The sequence below is a fragment of the Syngnathus acus genome, chromosome 22, assembly GCF_901709675.1.
Source record: "Syngnathus acus chromosome 22, fSynAcu1.2, whole genome shotgun sequence".
Classification (NCBI taxonomy): Eukaryota; Metazoa; Chordata; class Actinopteri; order Syngnathiformes; family Syngnathidae; genus Syngnathus; species Syngnathus acus.
The window spans coordinates 4,466,929-4,491,545 of record NC_051106.1 but is presented as its reverse complement, the minus strand read 5'-3'; the positions used below and the strand labels follow the sequence as shown (position 1 = coordinate 4,491,545).

General features: G+C 42.2%; 1 protein-coding gene across 3 annotated transcripts in view; it reads left to right on the top strand.

Annotated features, from left to right (window-relative positions):
• The first annotated feature begins 3,401 nt into the window (after positions 1-3,401).
• kif26ab (kinesin family member 26Ab) overlaps positions 3,402-24,617 on the top strand; it is a 47,930-nt gene continuing 26,714 nt past the window's right edge. The window contains exons 1-3 of one of the 3 annotated variants that reach the window (XM_037241009.1): positions 3,402-3,750; positions 5,082-5,300; positions 23,433-23,861. In XM_037241009.1, the coding sequence (XP_037096904.1) occupies positions 3,616-3,750; positions 5,082-5,300; positions 23,433-23,861 (783 nt within the window). In that variant the 5' untranslated portion in view covers positions 3,402-3,615. Of the gene's footprint in view, positions 3,751-4,763; positions 4,940-5,081; positions 5,301-20,010; positions 20,085-23,432; positions 23,862-24,617 lie in introns of those variants that run through there. The other 2 variants (XM_037241010.1, XM_037241011.1) reach the window with 2 other exon arrangements.

Sequence of the window (24,617 nt, the reverse complement as noted above, 5' to 3'; positions counted from 1 at the left end):
TTAAACGAACTAAACAACGTTAATAGTTGGCACTCGGCATCAACCACGAGATGGCCATGGACCGTTCCCGGTGGAAGAAAGCCATATCGAGAACCCAGTCCAACCCAGCGGCGCCTGGAAAGCGGACTTTAAACCGATGATGATGATGATGAAGATGAAGATGAATAGTCTGTCATCAATCTGATTTACTTTGTTAGGGCGTCTGCCCGGTAGTCGTGCCTACGTCTTGGAACCCAGCTCATCCGGTCGGACCAGCATGGGCCTCATTCCTGCCTGAATACAACTTGTTTAAACCGAGCCCCAAATCATCACATATAAAGCTGAGCGGGACTTCAGTTGAGACATTGTGAGCGCAGGTGACAGCAAGGTAAGGAAGAACAATTCATGGAAGGAACTCATCTTCTACAAGGTAATGACTTTTGGCGGTACGTCAAATTTCTTCTTGTAGTGAATCGTTTTCAGAAAGCGAATCCAGGATTTTGAACATGAATGTGGTCTCCCTGATTGAGTGGTTCTCGACAGTTCAACAGTTCTTTGTAAAAATTGTGAAATGTTTAGGACCACTTGACCAGTCAGACATTTGCAGCTTTCATCCGTCTGCCTTTTCGTTGGAACCGCAGGGCAAGACAAGAAGTCTCAAGGGTCACATTTCTTGATTACATTATTTTTTTTTGCCTTCATTTGTTTTGTGCCTCAAAGAGAACTCAGATGGCTCCTAAAAAAAACAACACAGCACCAGGTTCAGTATGATCACTCTCCTGGCTTTGCTCGTATTGTCTCTGTTTATTGTTGCTGTGATTAAAGGTCCTGATTAAAACAAGTCATTCAAAATAATGGGTCTCTGTTGAGTCACTGTGGAGGTCAACCCGTGTGGCCAATCATTACTGCGGAAACATAACATGGTGTCCATTCTCAGTGAAAACCACTGAGGATGGAACCTCTAAAAGAGTTTTTATTCAAATCATCTAATTTTATCCTATGAGAGTCACTAACAAATTCAATTCAAATTCAAATCTGGATCCAAATCGCTTTTGTTCTTCATTGATGGCTCTGCAGAAGAAATTCGTTTTTCATTACACAAAACCATTTCAGTTTCAAATCTCTGCACTTCTTGCGTGGAGTTTGCAGTTTTTTTTATTTTATTTTAAAAACAGCACCCTCATCTGGCCACCTGCTAATCCACAAGTAGTTTTATCACCGTTTGCTTCATTTAAAATGTGCATATAAATTCAGAATCACTTTCCGAGCAATAAAGCTGTATTAAACAGAATTGGGGGTCTAATAAAGTTTTATGAACTGCTATCTTCTCATCTTGAGCAAAATTTAGTTAAAATGATGACAGGATTTATATTGCAGGAAAAAAAAAAGTGCAAAGGCCCTCTTTATTAAAAGACACTTCAAGCCGCATGTGGCTCTTGACATCCTTACCTCTGTGATGGGAAAACCCAAATCAGACAATCTTGCCACAAAATCCAAACGCCCTTTTCCCAAAGACTACGACATAAATCATTCATGAATGCACCGTGAACCGATGATCCCTCCTTGTCTCTTCTCCCTTTGATGCCCTCCATGCGGCAGGACTATCAATATTTGCTAAACGGTTCTCACAAAGCCTTGTCCATGCATACGCCGCCGTGCCAAAGCCGCAGGTCTCACAAGCATGTCGAAGACATAAGAGAGGCCTTAATGAGATGCCCTGAGCCATTTCCCCGTGTGTGCACAATGCAGCAGATGTAGCAGCTCAAATCCCGTGGGGTTCCATCCATGGAATTTCATCAGCCAAGACCCAACCCAGACCTCCTCCACTGAGGGGTGTGGAGCTGAGTGACGGACGTGGTAAATCATCTTTACTATGGATTGTAATTATCTGCCTTGTGACAAGCCCCGCCTCCACTCCCACACAAATAAGTGTGTACTTTCTGGCTGACACACATAAACATGTTGTTTGTTGCTGCGCTAATTGATTCCACCCTAAAATGTCAATTATTCAACCTCCTTGTCGACGTTGCGTGAGAATATGAATCTTCATGTAATCATCTTTTACTATGACAATGGAGTACAAACTTTGGTGAGTAATTTACTTTCAAATTGCTTATGCGAGAATAAGTGGTTCGGCCTGGGGTTCCATATTTGAGACTCGACACAGAACAAAACATGGTGATTGGTACTTCAGTGAATCCCTGCATAATTGCAGTTTGGCATTCCCAAATTTGCTTTTTTTTTTTACCTATGCTTTGTTATTTGCTGGAAAATGGAAAATGCATAATGAGTAATTCAATTCATAAGGACTTGCCTTGAGGAACCGAGGAGTAGGAACGTTTGAGATAGGCGAGAAATTAAAACAACAATCCTGCTGGGGACCAAAGTGAAAACGGAATTGAGATGAAAATGAGACTGGTTGATGGAGTTATTTCATTTATGCTTCCCATTCACTGTCTGAGGTGACCTGGCAATTGCTTGGAGTGTAAATTTGTGTGCACGTGATGAAATATTGTCACGTAAAAAACTATAAAGTGAATTAAATTCCCCCTGAGGGAGAACATTAAAGCATCCTCTACTGTAATATAAACGAGTGCGCCTAATGTTTATGCAAAAATTGGGGAGATTTAATTCACGTTTAGTCCCTCAAAAGTCTTTACGGCAAAGAATTTCTCCAAAAACAACACTTTTGACAAATGCTGTTTGTTTCTTACCCTGATATTTTTGAATTCACACAGGTCGACCTAACGAAAATGGACAAGGACTAATATTTCCACACTCCCCAGCAGCCTCAACCGTTCAATCTGAAAACAAGACTCAGCTGGAAATGCAGAAGTGAAGGCTGTTCATTGAATATTGATCCACAATCATGAAGTCTTATCGGCTTCTCAGTGACGATATTAAAGATGAACAGAGGTCGCACTGAAGTTTTATGACTGAAAGCGGACACTCGGAGTCAGTAACGCTGATGAGGTTGAATACATTGCACAGCTCAAGATCCAAATCAATCTGAATCCAATCACTTTGAGTTTATCACGACAGTTTATATGCATCATGAAGAAAAGTCATCGATGCTAGCCAGGCAGGATATATATGTACAGTGCATCTTGTAGGACTATTAAAAGAGAAATGGCACCATGAAATAAGTCCAGATGAGATCATTTGGTTGCACATAGATTCACTGCGGGTTTTCCACAGAATGTTATGGGATGTGTCGTTAGTGATTATTGCTTGGAATGTCATGGTTATACATCTTGGCACTGGGAGTCCTGCATGTATAGTGAAGAGGGGAGGAGAAAGAGAAGGGGGGAGAGAGAGAGAGAGAGAGAGCGAGAGCAAGAGAGAGAGAGAGTTAAAGGGGAGGGTGATGGGGAGGCAAGAGAGCAGAGAGGAGCAGAGGGTCCTCCTCAGATGATGTCCTAGAAGTATCCCAGTGGATGGGGAGCGTCTCATTTGGATTGTATGGCGTCACTTCATGGAATCCTGAGAGATTATCACGTGTGGATTCCCGGATTAAAAATAGCATGTGGAGTTTTTTTCTTCTTTTTGGCGTGATCCAAACATATGGGTTAGATGGCGCTAGGGATTCGATAGGACGAGTGGGATATAATTGTAGGTGACATTTGCAACCCCGGCATGGCTTTACCGAACTCACCGGGATCCTCCGGAGGGGGCAAACCCGAGCCCAGCGTCATCGACCTGGGTACCATCTTCGTTGACTCTGACATCATCTTTGGATTTACCAGTCACTTGCTGAAAAGAAAAAAGAAGGTAAGAACGCCCCGAGTCACTCAGACTAGGCGTCGCCGTGTTGCGCTCAGCAAGTGGTGCTCAATACTTGAAAATCCGAACGCCTATCACTGATTTACTTCACTTTTCTTGTTTTCAAGATAGCAAACTTAACTTTTGGGGTTTCGTTGTGTAATTAGCATTATTTCACGTATAAAATATTTGTCTTTTAAACTTATGCATGTATAAACTATATTAGTAAGACGTGCGGAATATTGGACCAATTAGAAACAAGTGCATTGGACGCGTTCAATTCGGATGATTGCATATTATTACACAGTACCGAAAAATTCGGTTATTTTAAAGAACGCAACCAATCACTGCAAATCAAATTTTTGATAAACATTATATAAAAAGGGCAAAAAAATAATAAAATAATGTCGCCACTTTACGGGAGCCATTCGAGGGCACCGTGGAGTTCTTCGATGTTTCATGAGGCCGTCTTTCCTAACGTCATCCCACCATGAAATATTCAAAGTTTACTAATAAAATATTTAAACAGCTCAGACCTCACTTCATCGCCGCTGCTCTCCGGCTAAAGAGATGTTACTGCCCGTTGCCAGATGGTGGCGCCAGAGTAATGCATTTAGGCGCACGGATGCTTGCAGGGCAACACTCAAGTGCGCATTTTGGGCGTCATTGGATAACTTTTGCAACAATAAACGTGGAACTATATCACGACAAATGTATTACATTCAATTGATTAATGTGGTATCGTTTTATTTTTTTGTATTTTGGAGATCTTGGTTTTAGAACCAAATTAGGGGAAAATACATGCAATTTATTCAAAAGATTTCCAATACCACGCATTTAATTTCATTGAAAGATAAATGACATGTTTAATGCCATTTTCGTGCCCTGAGTTTACATTGATATTGTAGGCTACTTTTAGCCCTCCCATTCCGAGACAATAATACCGCCTCTCGCGCACCACCGAGCACGCACGCACGCACGCACGCTCCTGGCCCCTGCAGCGCATTGCTTCCAAACTCCTCGGGACACCTTCAAGTAGACACCAACAGATGACAGGTCACCAATATGATTGGACCACGTCTTGATCACAACCTTTGAATCGGCTTATTTTAAGTCGTTAAGGTGTATTGCTTAATATTTTATAATGAATGCTTATGGGGACGGTCAACTTGCGCTTGACGGAGGGGAGCATCCAAAAGTAAGTGTTCAAATACGGGGTTCCATTGCATTCATTCTAAATCACGCTTCCTTTCAAACACCTGCTCATTTATTATCCATGCAAAAGTTGTGTCACTTTCAAAGACAGGTGAAACTAACAAAACTTTTTCTCCGCGCTGAAGTTGGAGGGATGTCCGACTGGAGAGTCTCCAGCCACCCCCAGGAAGAGGCTCCTCTCTGCGGAGGACACGCGCTGCAGCCTCCGGCCTGCCCCAGAGGGCGCCGGCTCTGTTTCTCTACCCGAGACGGAGGAGAAGGGAGGCTTTTGTGACACTTGTCAGAAGAAAGTGTCCGAGTTGAGGAAACTAGCGTTAGCCCTGGCTGATCAAACCTCATTCAAGGTAGGTCATCCATGATTCATAAAAATAATGCCCTATATAGGTGAATTTAATTCGACCTTCTCTAAACCTTTGAATGCAGGACTTTTTGCACAACTGCTCTCTCACAAAAAGCTGAATGGCAAAATTCACAACAGGTGTTTTGAATAGGATTCTTGAATTATCCATCCAGCTCCTCTTTACAGAACAGCAAATTGTGCAAAAAGCAGCGAAACATGCAAATTCAAAGATATTAAGCACCTGTAAAAGTTCAAGTTTTTGCATCATCCTGAAATTTCTGCCTAAATTCCCAACTTTTTGCGAGCAGTGTTCTCTATGCTCCCACGTTGTAAAAGTCAAATGTATAAAAATCATACCTTTGTTTATTGAGTTGTTTATTGCCACGCTTAACTTCAAAACGGGCCACGGGTGCCAGAAAAGATTGTAGATTTTGAAAGTGAGCCATTGTTTGTGCCAAACAATGCTTATCTTTTCATTTTGCTGTTGGGTCCAAGGAAGGGGGCAGAAGGGGGGTTTGAACTAAACCAGCCACTTACTTTGTAGACCGAGGAGGAAGTTATGTCCCAGTCGACCTTCACTGTGCATTGAAAGTGTTCCTGTGCGGCTGCTAGCAGAGTTCCCACCACTGTTAAATATAGGCTCCGAGACCACTGTTGTTGTGACGGGCTGCTATTGCCCCTCGGCACGGTCCGTCTTTTGTTGTCCCATTTTTGGGAGGCAGTCTCAAAAGTTAGATTGGGTTACAGCCCTCCAAGGTTCTCCCTCATAGCAGCTGATGTTCATAAAGGGGCAGGTATACAAGGGGCACCTGGACTTAAGTTCCAGACATCTACATGTGTGGTCCCTGTAAGGTGCATATCAGATCTATATTTGGGTATCAGGTACGACACATTTGAGTGCTATTCTCCCATGGGAACTGACCCCCCCCTTTTAGTGCAGCCCCCTTCAACAGCACTTTGTGGCCTTCACCACTGGAAGATCCCCATTTACTCTTGTTGATAGCTAAATTGGACCTTAATTCCGGGGGTGGTCAATGGTGATGGCAGGGTGCTTAAAGTTGAGTACGCTCATAGGATCCTTAATGTATAATGAAGCCATTGTCTATGTGAGTTTAAGCTGCTCACCTGTTGACCCTCACAGTGAGGACACAGTTCTGGATGGTTACTCCAAATTGCTTCCAACGTGGCAGAAATAAGGTCACGAGGGGAACTTGGGGGACGACATTTGCAAGGTTTTTACCTGCTGGATTTGCCAGTGTTGTGTCTGCGGTTGTCACGACTAAACTAGAATGGAGACTGTTTTCCAAAGTCATGCCTCCCCCCTTCCTCTTCATCCGCTGGCTGACCCGTTATTGTGAAGAGGAAGTCGGCTTGGTCCCCAGACAAACCGCCCCCCCCCAGTTGTAGCCTTATTGTTTGAATATAGAAGTAGTGCCGTGTCGCAGAACATTCAGGGAAGAGTGTTTTTTTTAGTATGTTATAAAGGCAAATTAATGTAAAAATAATAATTCATGACAAGTCATAACAAACTTGGGCGGATTGCTGAATGCGCTGGTGAATCTCTTTAAAACCAAAGCAGTTTGTTTTAGCCACATCGAGCAAAGACGTGTATATTACTTTGTTATATTCCATTAAATTATTGTGGCGTTGATACCTTAGATGCTGATTTAACTTTCGTGTTGAATAGCAAATTGTATGGCCTCCAGACCATTTGAGTATGAGGTTTCCTCTGTGTTGGAACACAGCTCTGATGTAGATGCGCTAAATGCAAAAACAATTTAGTTTGACCCAGAGGGGAAAACCACACTAACGTATCTTCTTTGTTGTGAGCCTGTGTCCCCAATTATTTATTGGCTTCCACTCGATGGGTACCTGCAGGGAGCGACCCAGTTAATACAACCACTGGGGCCTTTGAGTTCATTTAATGTTATGCAAATTTGAGCGTTTTTACAATTGTTTTTATATCTTTGTTTTGAGACTGAACCCACCACCAGATGATTGAAAATGTGCAGAAATTGTTGAGGACACCTCCACCCCCCCCGCCCAACCCGATCAAACGGAAATTCATCCTCTTGTATTTGCATAATTAAAACCTACGGGTAAAATTTCAATAGAGAGAAGCGCATTCGCTAAATGTGGCCTAAGCTTAATGTGGCAGGACACGGTCACCAGGAATTACGGGAAAAAAAACAAAACAGGGACATATACTGTAAAACTCCAACTTCAAAGTAGCAAATTAGCGCCTTGCAGTAATCACAGACTCTGCAGAGAGGACCTTGTGGTTGGACGGATAAAATCCTCACATGCCAATTCTGGCTTTCATTCCTGTTTTTGTGTGTCTGTCCTCAGCTAGCCCATAAAATAAACTCAGGAGAGTGTCCGTGACCACCAAAGATGATTAGGGTTTTTTGTAGCGTGGACTAATTCGATGCCCATGGCCAGGCTTGAACGGCATAAACTCCTCGGCCACAGTCAAGTCAATTCAAGTCAAGTCAAGTTTATTTAATTTATATAGCCCTAAATCACAGACAAGTCTCAAAGGGCTTCACTTGTACAAAAATTCACAATCATTGCACTCAATTAATGCACTTCTGGTGTATTTTTTAAAAATCCAATACTCTGTAAGCCAATTAATTAATTGAAGTGCAAAGTCAGAGGAGAATGAACTGAATTGATTTTTTAAGTGTTATGTAATTATCATTTGTGGGATAATTATAATTTAAGTTATTATTATAGGCAATTATGATCATTCTCAGGCATTATCGATGCCTTTCACAAAGCACTCTAGAAACATCAGGAACTTATATTTAAAAGTTTTTTGTATATTAGCCCCAAGGCAAGTGTTTATTTCCCAAAATGTTGAGTGATTGCTTTGTGAAAATGTGCTTGTGTAAGGGTTTTAGCCTCGTGAACATTTGGTGGTTGCAGACACTGCAGGTCAATGATGGAGTCAGCAGTGTTTAACACCCTCTCATAAACTGAGCTTCATGAATATAAATGCAGTGTTGAATCTTGCGAGTTGAACCAGCGCACTAATTCATTAATAGAGACCTTCCTGCAGAATTCCTTTAGGTCTTTCAAATGTGAATTAGGTGGAGCTGATCCACAGGAAACTCATTTGAATCAGAATGTGAGTTGGGTACAAGCAAAGAAAGCGCGTAACAATTGTAGAGAGAAGCCGATGTGTGCACAATGTGTCCAAATTCATCACGGGCTAAAAGAAAAATGACCCGAGTCTCATTTTCACATGTGACAATTGTAATTTCACTTCCCTGAATGTACGAGTGTAATTTCACGAGTGTAATTACCCAATCAATGCCTCGCTTCCCATACACAGATTTCAATAGCTGTCACTCAACACTGTCTGGTTGCCATGGTTGAGAATCCAACAAGGACGTTATATTGTTGTTCATGCACAAGTGTTTACAAGCAGTGTTGCAAAGAAACGACTTCTCCACCTCTCAGGAGGAGGAGGGCGAGTTATACAACTCTCCTTAGTCCAGCAACCTCAGATTTTGATTGCCTTCGACTTTCATTGCCTGGAACAGGTGTAGGCTGCCAGGTTGGCAAACAAAAGGACCAAGTGATTGGCAGCTCGATGGAAGAGTAGGGGGTCAGAAAAAGTTTTCAAAACACCTCCGGTGATAAAACTTGAGCAGATTTATAACAGAATATGGTCTGCCCCCGTGGTTCTGAATGTGGGTCGACGTGTGTGCGAGAAGATGAGAGATGAGTCGAATCCCTTCGTGTGTGACTTGTGTTTTACGGCATGTGTCTTTGCGGGAGCGTGGAGTGATAATGTGGTGTCAAGTGGAGCGCAGACCTCAGACATCACTCATGGCTCTCCACTGCTCTGCCGTGTTGTATTTGTGAACTCCCGCAGCTGCTCACTGCCAATTTACCTCTCCACTCAAATTCGATTGTTTACTCTTTCTGCAGCTGCCCGCCACATTTTCACGCGGTCCATTTTTTTGGATGCTTTAGTGTATGTGTATATATTTTTTTATTTTTGTCAGTTAAAATGTTTGTTTTTTATAGTGTGCATAAGAATAGGCCTTTCTTAAAGGTCTTGTTGGTAATGGTGGCAAACCTAAGGTAATGTAGCATTAAAAATGTCAAATGGTTGGCTTCACTAACTGTGCTCTGCAGTGGTAGAGTAGCATGAAATTAAAGGCTCACTGGAGTGAACACCCGTTTTATTGAGTAAAGCAGGTGGTTGAGGTTCTCCGGGGGGGGGATGCTTAAATATTCCACATTTCTCGGCATTAGAATCCTTTGTAATTGAAATGGTGGTACCTGTGCAGGTAAGCTGAGCTATTCTTACCATTTTGCTCTGCTGCATTCCTGTAATTGTCAAGGCTGTCTTGCCTTATTTATTCATTGACAACAAACATGTTAAGCCGTTCTATTATCCTTACAGCTATTCAGCAAGCCGTTCAATCAAGGTGTGTGACTTGGGATCGGGCAACTGTATCATTACCTGTAATGAGCTGGGAAGGCGCCAAGCAACCGTCACGCCGTGCAACTTCATGCTTGAGTGGGAATATGCAAATTTTTAAATATTAACCTAAAAAAAGATTTTGTGATGAAAGAAAAAAATCTTAATAAACAAGACGACAGATCTTACACATTACAGCGCCATCTACTCGATCTGGTGTCTCTGTTATCTTAGAAAATAGATAGTCCATCCTCTGGAAAGTCATTAAATCTGTAAAAAAAATAGCCTGCATGTGTTGTTTGACAACAGTGGTTTTATATAAACACCAACTAACATGGACATTGCAGTGTATATTTGACCTTTTTGTCATTGCTTACGTGCTAGGGGAAGGCAAGCCCTGCATAATAACGCTTGTGTTTGCTGGTGTTGGGTGCAGGATCATGCGTAACAAAAGAGCCAGACTGGACCCAAACAATGGCGCCAATGGCGGTCTGGGCTGACAAGGTGATACGTTACAGTGTCGATGCGTGAATACAACAAAAGCCCAAAGCGAGGAAAGTGCACAAACACGACAAGAAGTGCAACAAGTGAATTCATCAGGATGACTTTTACATATTGGGTGAATGCAACGATTTGTTTGCCGATTTGTTTGCTTTTTCAGCTCAGCTCCATAAGTCAAGTGGGATGTGTACAATGAAGGAGGACAGTCCATTATTTAGTCTGATTCTGGGTATTGAAGAAACATCGTTGTGATAAATTTTCATGGTGCTTCATATACACTGAAGGAGCACGGTGCAGGAGGTAATCTCTTGCTGGCTCCATAAAACGTACTGCATTGAAAGCAGGCCTTGTGGTAGCTGACAAATCACCCGGCGAATAGTGAAGCGTTGAAAGAGAACGCCAGTTTTGTTTACGCCTGACAAGATGGATATGCAGACGGCAAACTGGGCTTTCCGGGCGTGGTTCCCTCGCTCAAGGCAAATAGTCGATCGGGCGTATGATGCCTAACGTGCCCTTGAAATTGCGATGTTTGTTTTTGTCTTTGGCAGATGTGAATGGGAGCTCTTGCTCACCACTTCGGAGGGTTGCCATGCATTGTTTGGTGTCCTCTGGCGTTTTAGAGACAGTAGCAACGGTTCTTTTTTTTAAATCAATAAATCTGAAAGCAGAAGAATGCAGATATATTCCAATGGCAGAACAGAATTAATCCAGTAGCAAATTTAACACACACTAGGGATTGGTAAAAGCTAATTTATTCTGTCAATTGTTTTGAATTGCTTGCACATCACACATCCAAAGTCGTTTAAGGAGCTTGCTAGTGTACACCACAATGGGCACTTTCTGTGCCAATGCCACCCTGCAGCACAAATAGGGCAATAAACAAAATGAGCGACAAAGAAAAAAAACCAAGTCCTTTTAGACCCAACAAAATACAGAAGGAATTCCTTTTTTTTTTTATTTTGCTTTGGAGCTGCAAAAGGATGCATGTTCTATATTTGCTCATCATTTGTTCACGAAGTGATAAAGAAAAAAATTAATAACAATAATAACAAATAAATAAATACATAAATAAATACATAAAAGAATAAATAAATACACAAATAAATTAATTTATATATATTTTTTTAGTTTTTATAATGAGGGGATGTTCTGGTGGGGAATAGCTGGTTCCGTCATCCAGGACACATGAGTTGGCATGTTCTGGTTCCGTATTGAGGGCCTCTTTTGCTCTGGTTGACTGGGATCCGGAATTCATTTCCAACTTACTGATGTCATTCTTTAATCACATCCAAAGCATTTGTGGTCAATGATGATGACATGACACGTGTGAATTATGGTGGAGGACATTGTTTCACTTTTGATGTACTACAGTAGATAATTGGGAATATAATATATTTTTGAGCAAAATTAGTCTAGATATTCTTTTCAGCGACATAAACAGGGCTCCATAAATCCTGGCATGGTGTGAAAATGCCAGTCAAAGTTCACGCCGCTCATGTTCATTTCATGCTTGACTGTCCTCCTCTGTGAGTGAAGATGAGTGTGCGTATTGATGGCGTGCGAACGTACGTGTAAGTACCTGAGGAAAGAGAAAGAGACCAAGCACATTTTCCCATCATCCTTTCCAGTCTGCCTAAGATGTCATCCATCTTTCTCAGCTTAACTGCCAACCAATTTATGATTGCATTATTGCAGTCATTGTTATATCCTCATCCCCAGCACATGGGGCTTACGGGGGTCTGCTTAATGGGAATGGGAATCATTTGCTCTCTGATACCGTAGTGTGCTTATAGCTTCAGGGGAAAATTGACATTAGACATTGCATGAACTGTTTAGAGTGACTCATTTATATCATTATCTGTTGTAAGACCAAGCTTTCACAAGTATCATGAAAGAATAAGGAGACACAGAGCTGGGTCATCATTTACAGGCTAAAATGTAGAGTTTTAAAATGCTTTCTAAAAATGTCTAAATAAATCTGAGGTTATTTATTATTATTATTATTATTATTATTATTATTATATGCTGTTTGTATCTGGTCTGGATTGACCTTAATGCTTCTGACCATGAATATTGAATACATTTTATATTTACATTTTTTTTGGGACAACCAGAACAACCGTTAAGGAATACCAATCCATCTACATACAAACAAGACAAGTTGAATGTATCCAGAATGTTTAAGGGTCAAATCCATTATGAACCTGTAACCTATTTGGTGGAAGAAAATATTTATGAAGGCCTTATTTGTAAGCTTCTACATATAGAGTGCAGGAAGAACGTGCCCCACTCTGCTGTTTTGTTTCACTACTCGTGTGATTTGATTTCTATTGCTTTGCAATTTGCATGCTGACATTTGAGAGGAAATAGCATAGCAATGCATTCCACAAAATGACAGCAAAGTCATTTTTATTCTGCTGCAAAAACAGTGAATTTCTCCTTTGCTGAAAAGGTCACCCTCATCTGTATGGATTTTCACAAACGATTTATTTCTCAAAAAAAAAAAAGTCAATTGGCTTGCAAAACCTGGATGGTGTGTCTATGACATGATCCTGCTGATTTTGACTTTGAATTTGTCTTGGACATTATCAGACAGCAAAAACCATGTTTGATACTACAGTGAACAAACTAATGTGATTCATTTAGCATTAAACAAATGATAATCCTTGAGAATTGCTGCCACCCAAAACTAGTCGACACTCTCGGCGGAACCTCACCCAATAAACCTTCCATGAACTGCCTCCTATTAATATATCTATCCTTTATGTTTCCCATCTTGTTGCTGCTGCTCTATTTTATGATGTCACTCTCCGCTACCGGAGAGCTCTGGGCCACTTTATCTCCTTGGTGTGTGTCAGGCACTTAAACTTAAACCTCTCTGTTTATGAGCCCCAATCTGCTGCTCCATCCTCACCATTTGTGGCTTACCATGACTACAGCATCGCCTATAAAAGCACTTGTTGTGGAAACTTGCGGCGTACGGCATAAACCGAGCGATGTCCGACGAACGCGGCAATATATTTGCGTAAATGTGTAGCTCTGTATTTATTATATTATTGTTATTATTATTTTATTTCTCATCTAAAATCTATTATTTATTTATTTATTCTTTTCCGGTTATATCTTGCTTGCTACTCTTTTAGTTTATATATATATATATATATATATATATATTTTTTGTCTTTTCATTTGTGTACAGTAATCTTATTTTTTTCACATGTTTGAAAAAATAAATAAAATAAACGAATTTATTTATTTATTTATTAACTTAATGAGCTGCTTTTACCCGCCACCTTAAATAAGGGGAGTTCCGGGACATATTTAAAGCACTGATCTAAAGTAACAGTAATCTTACTTGAGTGCAGTTTTTGGCCAGCCCCCACACCTCGGGCTATTTGGAACGAGTTCAGTGCTGATGCTTAGCTGGGAAACATCTAAATAAGTTGAGCTATTTACTGCTCCAAATGAACCCATCCCGCAGAATCATGGCTGGTATGTCTTTGAACATGTTTTTGCAACACGGAAATGCTTTCAAGAATCAAACGATCCATGAAGAAGAGCAAAGCACGGTGAGCTTACCTGTGCATGTGGTAAATGTGTCATGGCTACACTGTTTGGAGCCATTTTGACCCAGGTCACCTCCCTCCATGACCTCTACAGATGCAACTTCAGAGGCCAAAGCTGCAAAAGGGCATTCTCACTGCAAGTTCAGACAGCCAAGGGGTGTAAAAGTATATTATGTGGACAAACTTGAATGTGTGGTTTTATTTGCACGCAGCGTTTTACGACTTGCACTTTCGTGTGACTTTGAAGCAGCGCCTTAGTTTCCAGGGCAAGTTCCACAACAAACCTCTGAGCTTTGGCCTGAACTTCAAATTGTATGATTGCTCAAAGAGTCAATTTTATCCGAAATTTTCCTCCCTCGTCTGCATTCCACAGTGTTCACTACTTTCACACGGTCATTGTCACATGCGTCTAGCGAGACCTCGCCCCCTCCTACTTTCTGACCATCCGCTGACCCCCTCAGCCTCTATTCGTCCCACGCTGGGCATTTTGTCTTGGACTCTTTGTGAGTTCATTGGAGAGGTGAATACAAGGCACACTTGAACTCCCCCAGAAATGGACGCCGGAGACTACGTTTGAACTGGATTTGACCTTCTGGACCACGCTGTTTCCTCACACACAATCAGCCTTTCACACATCCAAAGCCAATTTAGCGATCCCTTGCTAGATCTTGATAGTCGTTAAGTTATGGAAGGTGCTGTAAAAGCCCTACAGTAGCTATTGAAAGTCACGATGGTACAATAGTAGATGGAGACTCCCGCAGTCCCTGCTCAATGCTTAATTAGCTCATAAACAAAAGCGAGCGGGGGGATCAGAGAGGGCAATCAAAGTGGTTTGTTCGTTTGAGGTGCTCTGGCCATCAACAAAGCTTCTCTAATAGCCCTGTTCCTCCATCCTTGTTGTGTTTCACTACAGTGCTCTTCCTGCCTTAGATAAAAGGCCCAAATTCCAAAAAAAGGGCCTCGGACAGAAGACTGTCAACATACACACCTCCCTTGGCCTTCAAAGCACGGGCCCCCTTCCTCTTGCTGCTGGATAGTGACATCGCTTCTCGGCCCACGTCTGCACCGCTGAATATTTGGTTCCCTGTGGTGGCTGTGCTAGCTTTCATGTTTTTGTGACTTTGGTGGTCTGTTTTTATTGACTTCCTTTGTGCGTCACCGTTTTTGACTGGCACAAGACCGAGCCAGCGTGTGTCTATGAGCCACAGTAGCTCAGTGCCCCGTATTTGTTATTACCTCAACCAAAAAGAGGTAAAGTTTTCTTTATTATAGGTTTGTCCCGAGACTTGTTTTGTTTTTAATTTTCTGGCTCCAATTGTTGCTTACTCACAATTTAAAAAAAAAAAATTGGTATGTACTCTTCCAAGTTGGTTCTTATGATGCCTTTGTTAAAAACCACACTCGTGACATTTGTTTGGATTTGAGGTCATCGTCAGTCCACTTCAATTCTAGACGGTTCCACTTCTATGTTGTGTTTTTGTTTTCAATCAATATGCTTCAACTTTTACAAACCGTTTTGCACATACAGAAATGTGGAACTTCAAAAGCAGCAAAATGCCAACATGCAGGATATCGGTCAGTATAAATGGGAGCGGTTCTGGTGCTGATCCAAATTAGAATTCCGTCATCTTGCCGGTTTTCTTCCTGCTTCAGGCCCTTTAAAGAAAATAGATGCCCCATGCAGCATGTTTGCAGGCAATCACTGCTTGTTTGTGCGGCTGTGTTATCATTGCCTGCTTCCTGTCAAAACAGGAAACGTCAGGGGTGAAAATGGAGCCTAGGAAAGTGCTGCCCTTCATCTGTGCTGGCTTGAGCTCAGGCCCCGCCTGATAGTGACCCTCCTGATGGGGAAAAACAGTTCAGGTCCGGGGTGTAACCCGTAGCCATGGTGTTATTTTGGAGCACTTTCAGAAAGCCTCACGAGGGATGCTTCATTGCTTTTCCCCAACTGCTGACAAAAGTCTGGGTCATTTTTATCTACTAAAATACTACAGGAGTGACGGAGATCTCCAACCTGACCTCGTATGATTGAGGTCTCTGTTTAAAAAAGGACATCCTTTTTGACTTTTTGATAATCATGAAAATGAGACGTTGCTTTTCTCTGGATGGACCTCCAAGCAGTCCTTCGTTGGACTTCGTCTGTCTTGTGCTTTTCGTCATTCACATTTATGAAAAACACACCCGGAGAGAATTTGGAGAACATTCCAGTCTGCTATCATTGCACCTCAGGCAGTGTATTAAGGGCTGATGGTGGAGCAGGTAAAAGGCTAAACGTCTGCTGTGATGTGGCGAAAAGAGAATTCGCTAACACAGTGTGTAGCTGGCTCATTAGCGAGTTGGCTAATTATTGACAGGTGAAAATAAAAACCATCTCGCATTCTGCCTCGAGTCACAATTCACTCGATTCGACTGTGGAATTCCGAGAGGCAGACAGCCGTGCTACTTTTAGCTCTTTTACGAAGTTTCCAAAAAAGAGCCTGCTGCTTACACAAGAATGTTATTGTTCGATTGACCAGAGCGTTTGCGTTTTACACAATAATGTCTGTGGAATTGAGTGAGGCAATATGTTAGGAAACTGAAAAGCTCAAGATACGGGAGGGGATGGTTCATTTGTCTTTTCTTGGCAGTCGTTTTGGTGATGTTCCAGCGCTCTGGCAGGAGGCCGCACTGACGCTGACCTCTATGAGTTGCACTATTAGTTACCCTTTGACCTCTCAGTGTGACAATCAAGCAACAAGCACGGACGGAGGCATGCTTGCGCATCCCCAAACTTGCTTTACATACAGATGCGTGTGTGTGTGTGTGTGTGTGTGTGTGTGTGTGTGTGTGTGTGTGTGTGTGTGTGTATACACGTCCAAAATGTGACATCAGCCCTGAAAAGAACAAAACAAAGAGGGAGGGGTCAAGATATGCAGCCCCATTTTCATCTTAGCTTACTTAAACATTGTCATCCACACACAGAATGTCAATTGCACTTTCAATTCATGTTATGTAAAAATATTTAATATTTATTTGTCCACTTTTAAGTGCACAATTCAAACTTGTTTTCATGAATTTTCTTGAACTACACTTGTCTTCTGATACAAGAAAGCCAGAGCTGACACAAAACCAAGATTTTCATTTATTTTTAATGTTATAGAATTAATATTTTAATCATAGAATAGCAATTGCGGTGTGAGAGAAAAGGTTTAGTAACCTTGGGGAAATATTTCGAATAAAAGATTTTAGCAGGATGCTATTGTTCCCATTCGACAAAAGTAACAAAATGTGCATGTGGAACAAGATTGATAAGCAATGCATTTTGATGCAGAATGAAAATTCCCATTCGCTAAGTGGATTAGTGCACATTATTCTCCATCATGATAGTTCCACCCACTTCCTTATCTCCCGAGTCTCAATTGAATGTGTCTAGACATCTCAATTAGCAAGAAATAAGAGCTGGTTAGCGTTATCGCTTTGTGTTGTTTTCTATCTCTTCAATTCTCACCAGGGTGTACTTTTTATAAAGAGAAAACACTTTTGCATTACTCTTCCGCACCCCCCTGGCTTAAAGACTCGGACTGAATCCGAAATCCCTATTATTAGTGAAAATTGTGTTGACTGAGAGATCAATGTCATGGTAATCTCGAACATGGACATCTTTCATTCTGAATGAATATTCCTTGAACCTCCAGCAGTTGGCTGGTGCACCAGATTGATTCAGTCTTTTGCAACTCTGCTGTTCCATTGTCCTTGTGGACAGGCAAGCGGCTTTGTCACGCACAAAGAATGTCACTTAGTGAGATAATGACTTCTAGAAACGTGCTTGCACAGCTCACCTTGGTATAGAATGAACCGAGTTAACCAATTTTTTTGCGTATTTTGTGTCAGAATTATCAAATGTTGGACCAAATTTATTAAAATATTTGGCCTTTCCTCTTTCAATCAATCTAAATCAGGGGTGTCAAACTCATTTTGTAGTCATAGCTTCTTTCGGAGGACCATTATGACTGTCAACCAAAAATAAATAAATGTATGAGCACCTCATATTATATACAGTCGAAGCTACAAAACAAATAACTCATTTTCAAATCAGACGAGTACAAATTGGCCAAATATATATATATAAAAAAAAAAGAAGATATAATTAAAAGTGAAGACAATTTGCAATTCTAGTCATGACACACGAATCTGATGCACAATTTGTCTTCGCGGGCCACATAAAATGATGTGGCGGGCCGTATCTGGCCCCCGGGCCTTGAGTTGGACACCTGTGATCTAAATGAAACATTAATCATGTATCATTACATTAGCACGGTAAATGTTTTTGGTCTGGGTTCCGTTTCGCTTCTATATGGGGGAGAGAGCCTCCAGTGGAGATTCATTGCACTAGTAGCAGTTTGTTTTCTCTCTAAATAAGTTGTAGAAAAGTGTGAGTGCTCCGTCTGAGTCGGAACAACCCCCTTCAAAACAAACTCCATCTCTCTCTCACCCTCTGGTGTGACAGTTGAGACAGAGGAGAGGCAGGTGGCTGTCATCACAGAAGGGGGGTTCACTGGTTTGGAGGAAACTCTTGAGGCTGGTTTCTGTACTTTTGTGGTGAGTGTTTTAAAGTGGGCTCTTCAATTCAAACAGGCCTTTCAACAAGCTCCAGTGGATGGTTTAGAATACAGAATCCCGGTTTACTTTGGAAACTGCCTCGGAGGGCTTTCCAAATGCTTGGAAAGTATAGTGTGTGTTTGATTGTCAGTGTGAAAGACATTCATGTGAACGCCTGTCGTTCATCATGTGTGTGTTATGAGATTTTTTTAAAGTTCTTGCTTTTACCTGCAATTTACAGCAACATTTAGGATTTATTTCTGCAGACAGTTTACTGTGTTGGGCAATTTGTCAGACTGCACTACACCAGGCTGGGCAGAAAGTAGACTCGACCTTAGAGCAACTAAAAGCAGGTCTACGTTGTGGCGCAGATGTGCGGTGGATGTCATTGTGGACATTGCAGTTCCTTATAAAAATAGTTTAGGCATGCAGACCTATTGCATGGACTCCAGTCCGCTCACCAGTGCTGAATTTAAAGGTTTTGAGAGAGGCCACTTCAATTGGCTGGGAATAAAGTCGGCCAGGTTCACTTCCACATCGGCGCAAACACCCGAAAGAAAGACTACACTTTGTGCTGGACTTGCCTTGAGCATGAAAATAGGCCCCCTGGTGTCCGTCTCTCCAGCTTGCCTGTTGAATATTTTATTTGTTATAATTTACCATCTTGATTTGTTTTTGGGAGCTCACTGGTGGGGTAGAATAATTTACCTCGAGAGACATCAAGGCAAGAAGCAGCCATTCCAAATGGACCAGCGTGTGTTTTGGTAAAAGTGATGTACACACAATGACTTTTTTAACCAAAACAAACAGTTGATATTTTTTCTAAGCCATCAATGAGTTGCACGACTAAGCAGATGCCATTTGAGTGGCCAGTCCTCAGAGTACGATTACCCTTTTTAAAGTCGATGAAAGAGACAGTAAATCCTGCTTCAGCTCTGCCGAGGGCAGCGAAAGAGGTCGGGCAAGGGGGAGCGAGGGAGAATGGAAGTCTGTCCAAACAATGTGGAAGGGGCTTGTTTTCTTTATGTGCGTGAGTGAACAGGAAAGCGTAATTAACTGGCCAAGTGGCGAAAGGTTGGAGTGATGGATTGGAGCGGTGCAGAAAGCACATGGGGGGGGGGACAACAACACACTCACGCGCACTAAAGCTTTGTCCTGTCATTTTTTTATGTACGTTTCAACAGTAAGGTCAGCTACAAGTGCCCCCCTCGCCCACTGCAGATGGACACGCTGGCCACACAATGAAGTTCTTGATTGTCGCATTCGAACGCTATCATGGTTTAATCAACGCAAGTGAGAGCTTTATTTTTGATGTTGCAATTAAAAGGCTAATTACTGAAGATACTTAAGAAAAGGTCAAAACTGTGATATAACTATGCACGGTTTTAAAGAGAGAAGAAGCTTTGAAGGCCTTGACAGCATACCATTGCCGGACAGGTGGTTGTATCACGTGTTGAAAGTGTCACAAAAGGGGAAAGCCGATTTGCATTTTTAGTCAGCAGTTTCTCGACGGTCAAAGGGAGGAGAGGCCTAAATCACGCAGGCACGCAGTCTGACATCTGTCTCTGTAAGTTCCTCGCGAGGGAACAGATGCCAGAAGCTCTCAGATGGGGTTGCTCATTTAAGGGAATACTCACGCAGATATCTGGCGCTCTCCTCCAAACTTCTTCTGCTTTGTCTCGGAAAATTTTGCTGACTGCAAGCTGTGAGTATTAGGTTGTTTGTGTTCAAACTGCTATGCCTGCATGTTGTCATTTCTGTTTGGATGGATGTTTTTTTTTTTTTTGCACGTTAGCATGCAGTCACGCACTGAATCGATTCCGCAGCCTTATGTGTCACAAATGCTGAAACAGATAATTTGACAAAATGTGTGTTGCAGCCTCATCAATATTTGACAGAATCTCACCAAAAACTATTAGATTTTGTGAGGAGAGCAACAAAGAATAGGAGGTTACTTAAGGTCAAACATCTGTCACCAGTGCTGAACTACAATTTAGGATATTAATAATAAAACATATTTTTAAAAAATATTCTTGAATTCTTTTGTTGATTCTTGATGGAATATTCCACAATTACAAGATTGCATATAAGCAACTGCATGATAAATATTTTTCCATGCTTAATGTTAATTTACACAACATAGCTCAGATTGAAATGAAACATGAAAAGAAAAAAAAAAGTGTGGTCATATTAAATCCGTTTTTATGACTGATTTGTGTAATCTCATCCAGTCACAAGTAAGGCGCCAACATGTGTTTGAAGTGATTTGCAGAGCTGTCCGGCTTTGTGTTCCACTCAAGGCGTTCCCACAGTTGGCAGAATCACACACGAGTGTGACATCCTGAGTCATTGTGTTGCGTGCCTCCGAGCAAGCGGTGGTTAAATTTAATGGTGTGTATCCCACACAACTGCTGTGCCACTAAAAGCTTCACCTGATATCTAATCAGAGTCCGCGCTTGCAGGCCTTCAAACCCGCTGCTTTCCTCCAGGGGATCTCGGCACAGTCGTCTCTTTTCAGGTGGCGGAGAGAGTTGAGGAAGCGGTGGGAGCAAGGAGGGATGTGTTTCTTTTATCCTGGGGATGTAATCTGCCCTAATGCTTTGCGCCCACCTGGGGCAAGACCAGCAGCTGTGCTCCTCCATCTCCCACTTGGCTTTCAGGGGGCAACCCGGCTTACCTGTGGGAACGCTGATCATCCCTCGTCCTCAGCCGAAGACCCGGATTGGGCCCCCGCATGTTTATTGGGGGTCAATTCCTTTTGAGTCTTATGGACTTGGTGTGTGGTGCTGGTCAACAGAGTCTTGAGCTAAGTAAATAAAGATGGCTCAAGTCTTGTTCTTTTAATATAGAAAGAAGAACAAAACAAGGACTTGAGGAGCACTGTGTGGTCTTGAGTCATGCAATGGAGGACAATCGTGGTCAAATGAAATTGGAAATGGAATTCGAGCCAAAGTGCGATTTAGACTCACAAAATAAATCATGCACAGGGCAAGTCTCCAAAAATATCTGCAGGGTGTGCTGTTTGACTTCCATTTCTTTTTTTTTTTTAGAAAAGACAAATGCACATAGGTACAATTTTTCTTCATTTTTCTTTCTGCCACCATGGGAAATAGAAGGAAATAGCCTCAACTGGATTTTATTTTTTTTTTCTCACAGAGCGCTTTTAGCCTCAACGAAGCGTGCCCTTCACTGAGTGAGGGAACTCATGCATTTAAAATCGTCGTGACCTTCTGGTGATTTAAGTCAACTCCACATCGGACTGACGTTAAATACCACCTTTCAAATGAATAGATGCATTTTCACTTGATTTCTTCTTCAAGAAAAGATGCGGTAATTGCTTATGATGTGATTTTGTTAAAAGTCTATCTGCCTGTCCAATCATTCACAAAAGGTTGAGCTTGTTATCATCAGCGTGTATAATGACACGCCATCAATCCCGCAGAGATACATCCAGTTAGATGCTCTGCCCTGGTTTTCATCAAAGACACTGACAAACTTAGGAGAGCTCTGCAGAAGCAGGTTTGCTTTGTCCCCCCACAGCGGTCAACCAAGCTCCTCCATAATAAGGCGGCGGCATCTGACTACGTTTGTCCCCAGAGTTTGATAAAGATCAGTGCTGACAGACAGTAAAGCAACATAACCACCCACAAGCCTCCAAGCAAATGGCCACAACCCTGGTCTACCTCCTCCATCCGCCCTTCCTGTCTGTCTGTCCTCTTATCTACACACTGGCTTAAAAACCATCTCCCACTTTTGAAGATTCAGATTCTCGCTTTTGAGTGCTGGGATTGCCTTCTCCGCTCTTCGTCGGTACATCCTTCACTTTTATCATTCGCACATCATCTGTGTCATCATCCCAAACACACTTGTGGCCGTGACCCTCCGTTCACTGGGCTCGGCATAAAGCTTGCAGACAGTTTTACAGGACGAGCCTGCTCTCTAACCTCCCAAAACCTCACTGAATAGCAGATGGGCTCAGCTTTGTGTGTCTTTTTATTAGCTCCCTTAAATCAACACTTAACAATGCACGCAGAGCGGCAGGGGAATTGATTTCTTCCATCTACCCGTGCCCCGAGGTGGGTTTGCCGAAGGGTAAAGGGTGAGCGAGGATGGATGGACGGAGTTAACCGGTTTTGACGTGGCTTCAATTTCCTGTCTGGGAAGCAACGAGGCAGTTGTGATGGGACTTTCACTCACGTCTCCCGAGACCACGTTTGGATTGCAGAAAGTGACAGCTGATTTAATTTGGAGTTTGTACTCATTTTTAGACATCTTTTGGGTCCGATGGATTAGGTGTCTACTGGGTTTGATGTATTAAGTAGCATTGCATTAGGGCACTGGATTATTGTTTCCCCTCTCACTCCTCGTGATCACCTCCGAGGGTCCGCAGAGCAAAGGCCTCATAAACATTGATGTTTGGTCTGTGGGCTTCTGTCTTAGGCCGTGACTCCACTGGGCTAGAGCTCGATGCCCCTTTATGCCTCTTAAGAGACTGTGTGTGTGTTTGTTTGTATTAAAATGTATTCTGTAGTCTCTGGTCGAATTTGAATAGTTGGCTGCCTCCAGCTTCAGAAGGTGCTTATTTTCACATTTGCTGGTTTCTCATCTGTTTTTCACGCAGAGGCACTTATCATATGTAAATTGTATAGCTTTTGGTGGCAGCTTCTCTTCAGCTGTTGTTTTCCTTCAGCATTCCTCCCAAGCTGAGAGGAACACCCTAGGGAAGCCTTTTTGCGGTTGAAGTTATAAGGACAAAACTTCACTGGACACTGCCTGGAGAAGATGGAGAAGGATGCGACACTTTCAATTTCAAACAAAGCAAAATGCATTAAGATACTGCGGAATTTTAATGAGGATTGTCTGTGGGATGTTGTGCTAATCCACTCGAGTCTTATCTTCTTTGTTTTTTGATTGTTTTGATCTTGATCGTCTCCTCAGAATACATAATGAACGTCTGCTCCCAGACGGAATAAAACAGCTGACGTTCCCAGAAAACATTTGTGTGCAAAGAGTTACAACAAAGATTTTAATGTGTCTTTTCTTCTCGCTGCAGGACACGGGCTATGCATCATTTCTGTTCGAGCAACTCCACACATCCGGCAGCAAGGAAGGTGCCGTCACCTGCTGTCAGGTGTGCTTCACGCCTCTCCATCAACTGAAGCAGGAGGCTTTCCAGACTCTCAATGCTCCCGTCCTCGCCCTTGGCTCCGACATGCCGGCCTTGCCCGCCTCTTCCTTTCTCCCGCAGCCTTCCAGATTTGCATCCAATGTTCATGCGAATCAACTGTCCAAAGGCCAAACTGCTCCACATTCCATCTCGGAGAAGGGGAACCTGTCAGGTCCAAAGTCCAGTGTCCAGGTGACAGTGGCAGGAGGGCAATTTAGCGGATCTCTGAGCTCTGTCACCATCCAAGCACAGCAGTACCTCGAGGGGGTTTGGAGCATCTCCAGGGTCAACAACTTCCTCCCTCAAACTAAACCGGTATGTCATTTAGGTGTCTTTCTAAATACCACAGCATTTTTTTTTGATGACTTAATGACTTTTTAAAGAAGGTTTAATTCCTCAGTGGCAGTTAATATAAAATCTGCTAATGTAAGTCTGAGCACTTATAGGTTCCTTTGTGCTTTTGGGTCACAAGCTCATCACACGTAGAGAGTAAAGCCACACTAGGGGAATTTTCCAGCAGTCTTGAAGGGCATAAACCTTAACCATAAATTTCTGAGGCATCAGTTTTTTTTTCCCTCTTGAGAACATGAGTGTTAAATAAATAAGAATTTAATTGCCTCCAGGAATAATTACCTCTCATTCCTCAGTATTCAGAGACAACGTTTTTCTACGTTAGAGGCCGTCACGCTTGTCTTATGACTCAAGGCCATTTCAAATGTCACATTGAATAAGTGCTGGATGGATCTTTGACGTCAGGGTGGTCAGACTCCCCTCACGTTGTACTTCCTTTATGAGTGAGAATAATTCAACTGAACGTTTTTCGATCAAAATAAGCCAGAATTTTGCTGGCTGCTAATGTCAAGTTGAAGAACAACCCCATCATTGTCATCTCATCAATTTCACAGTCAAACCAGAGCTGATGGCTTCATTCCAATAGTCTAACTTAGTTAATCAGGTTATATATTTTAATCATATTTGTAAACATAAATTGATTTTTTATGAATTCAATTGGGCAAGGACATTTCTGTTCTTTGCTCTGGTGGCTGCGATTCATTAAAACCAGATATTTCA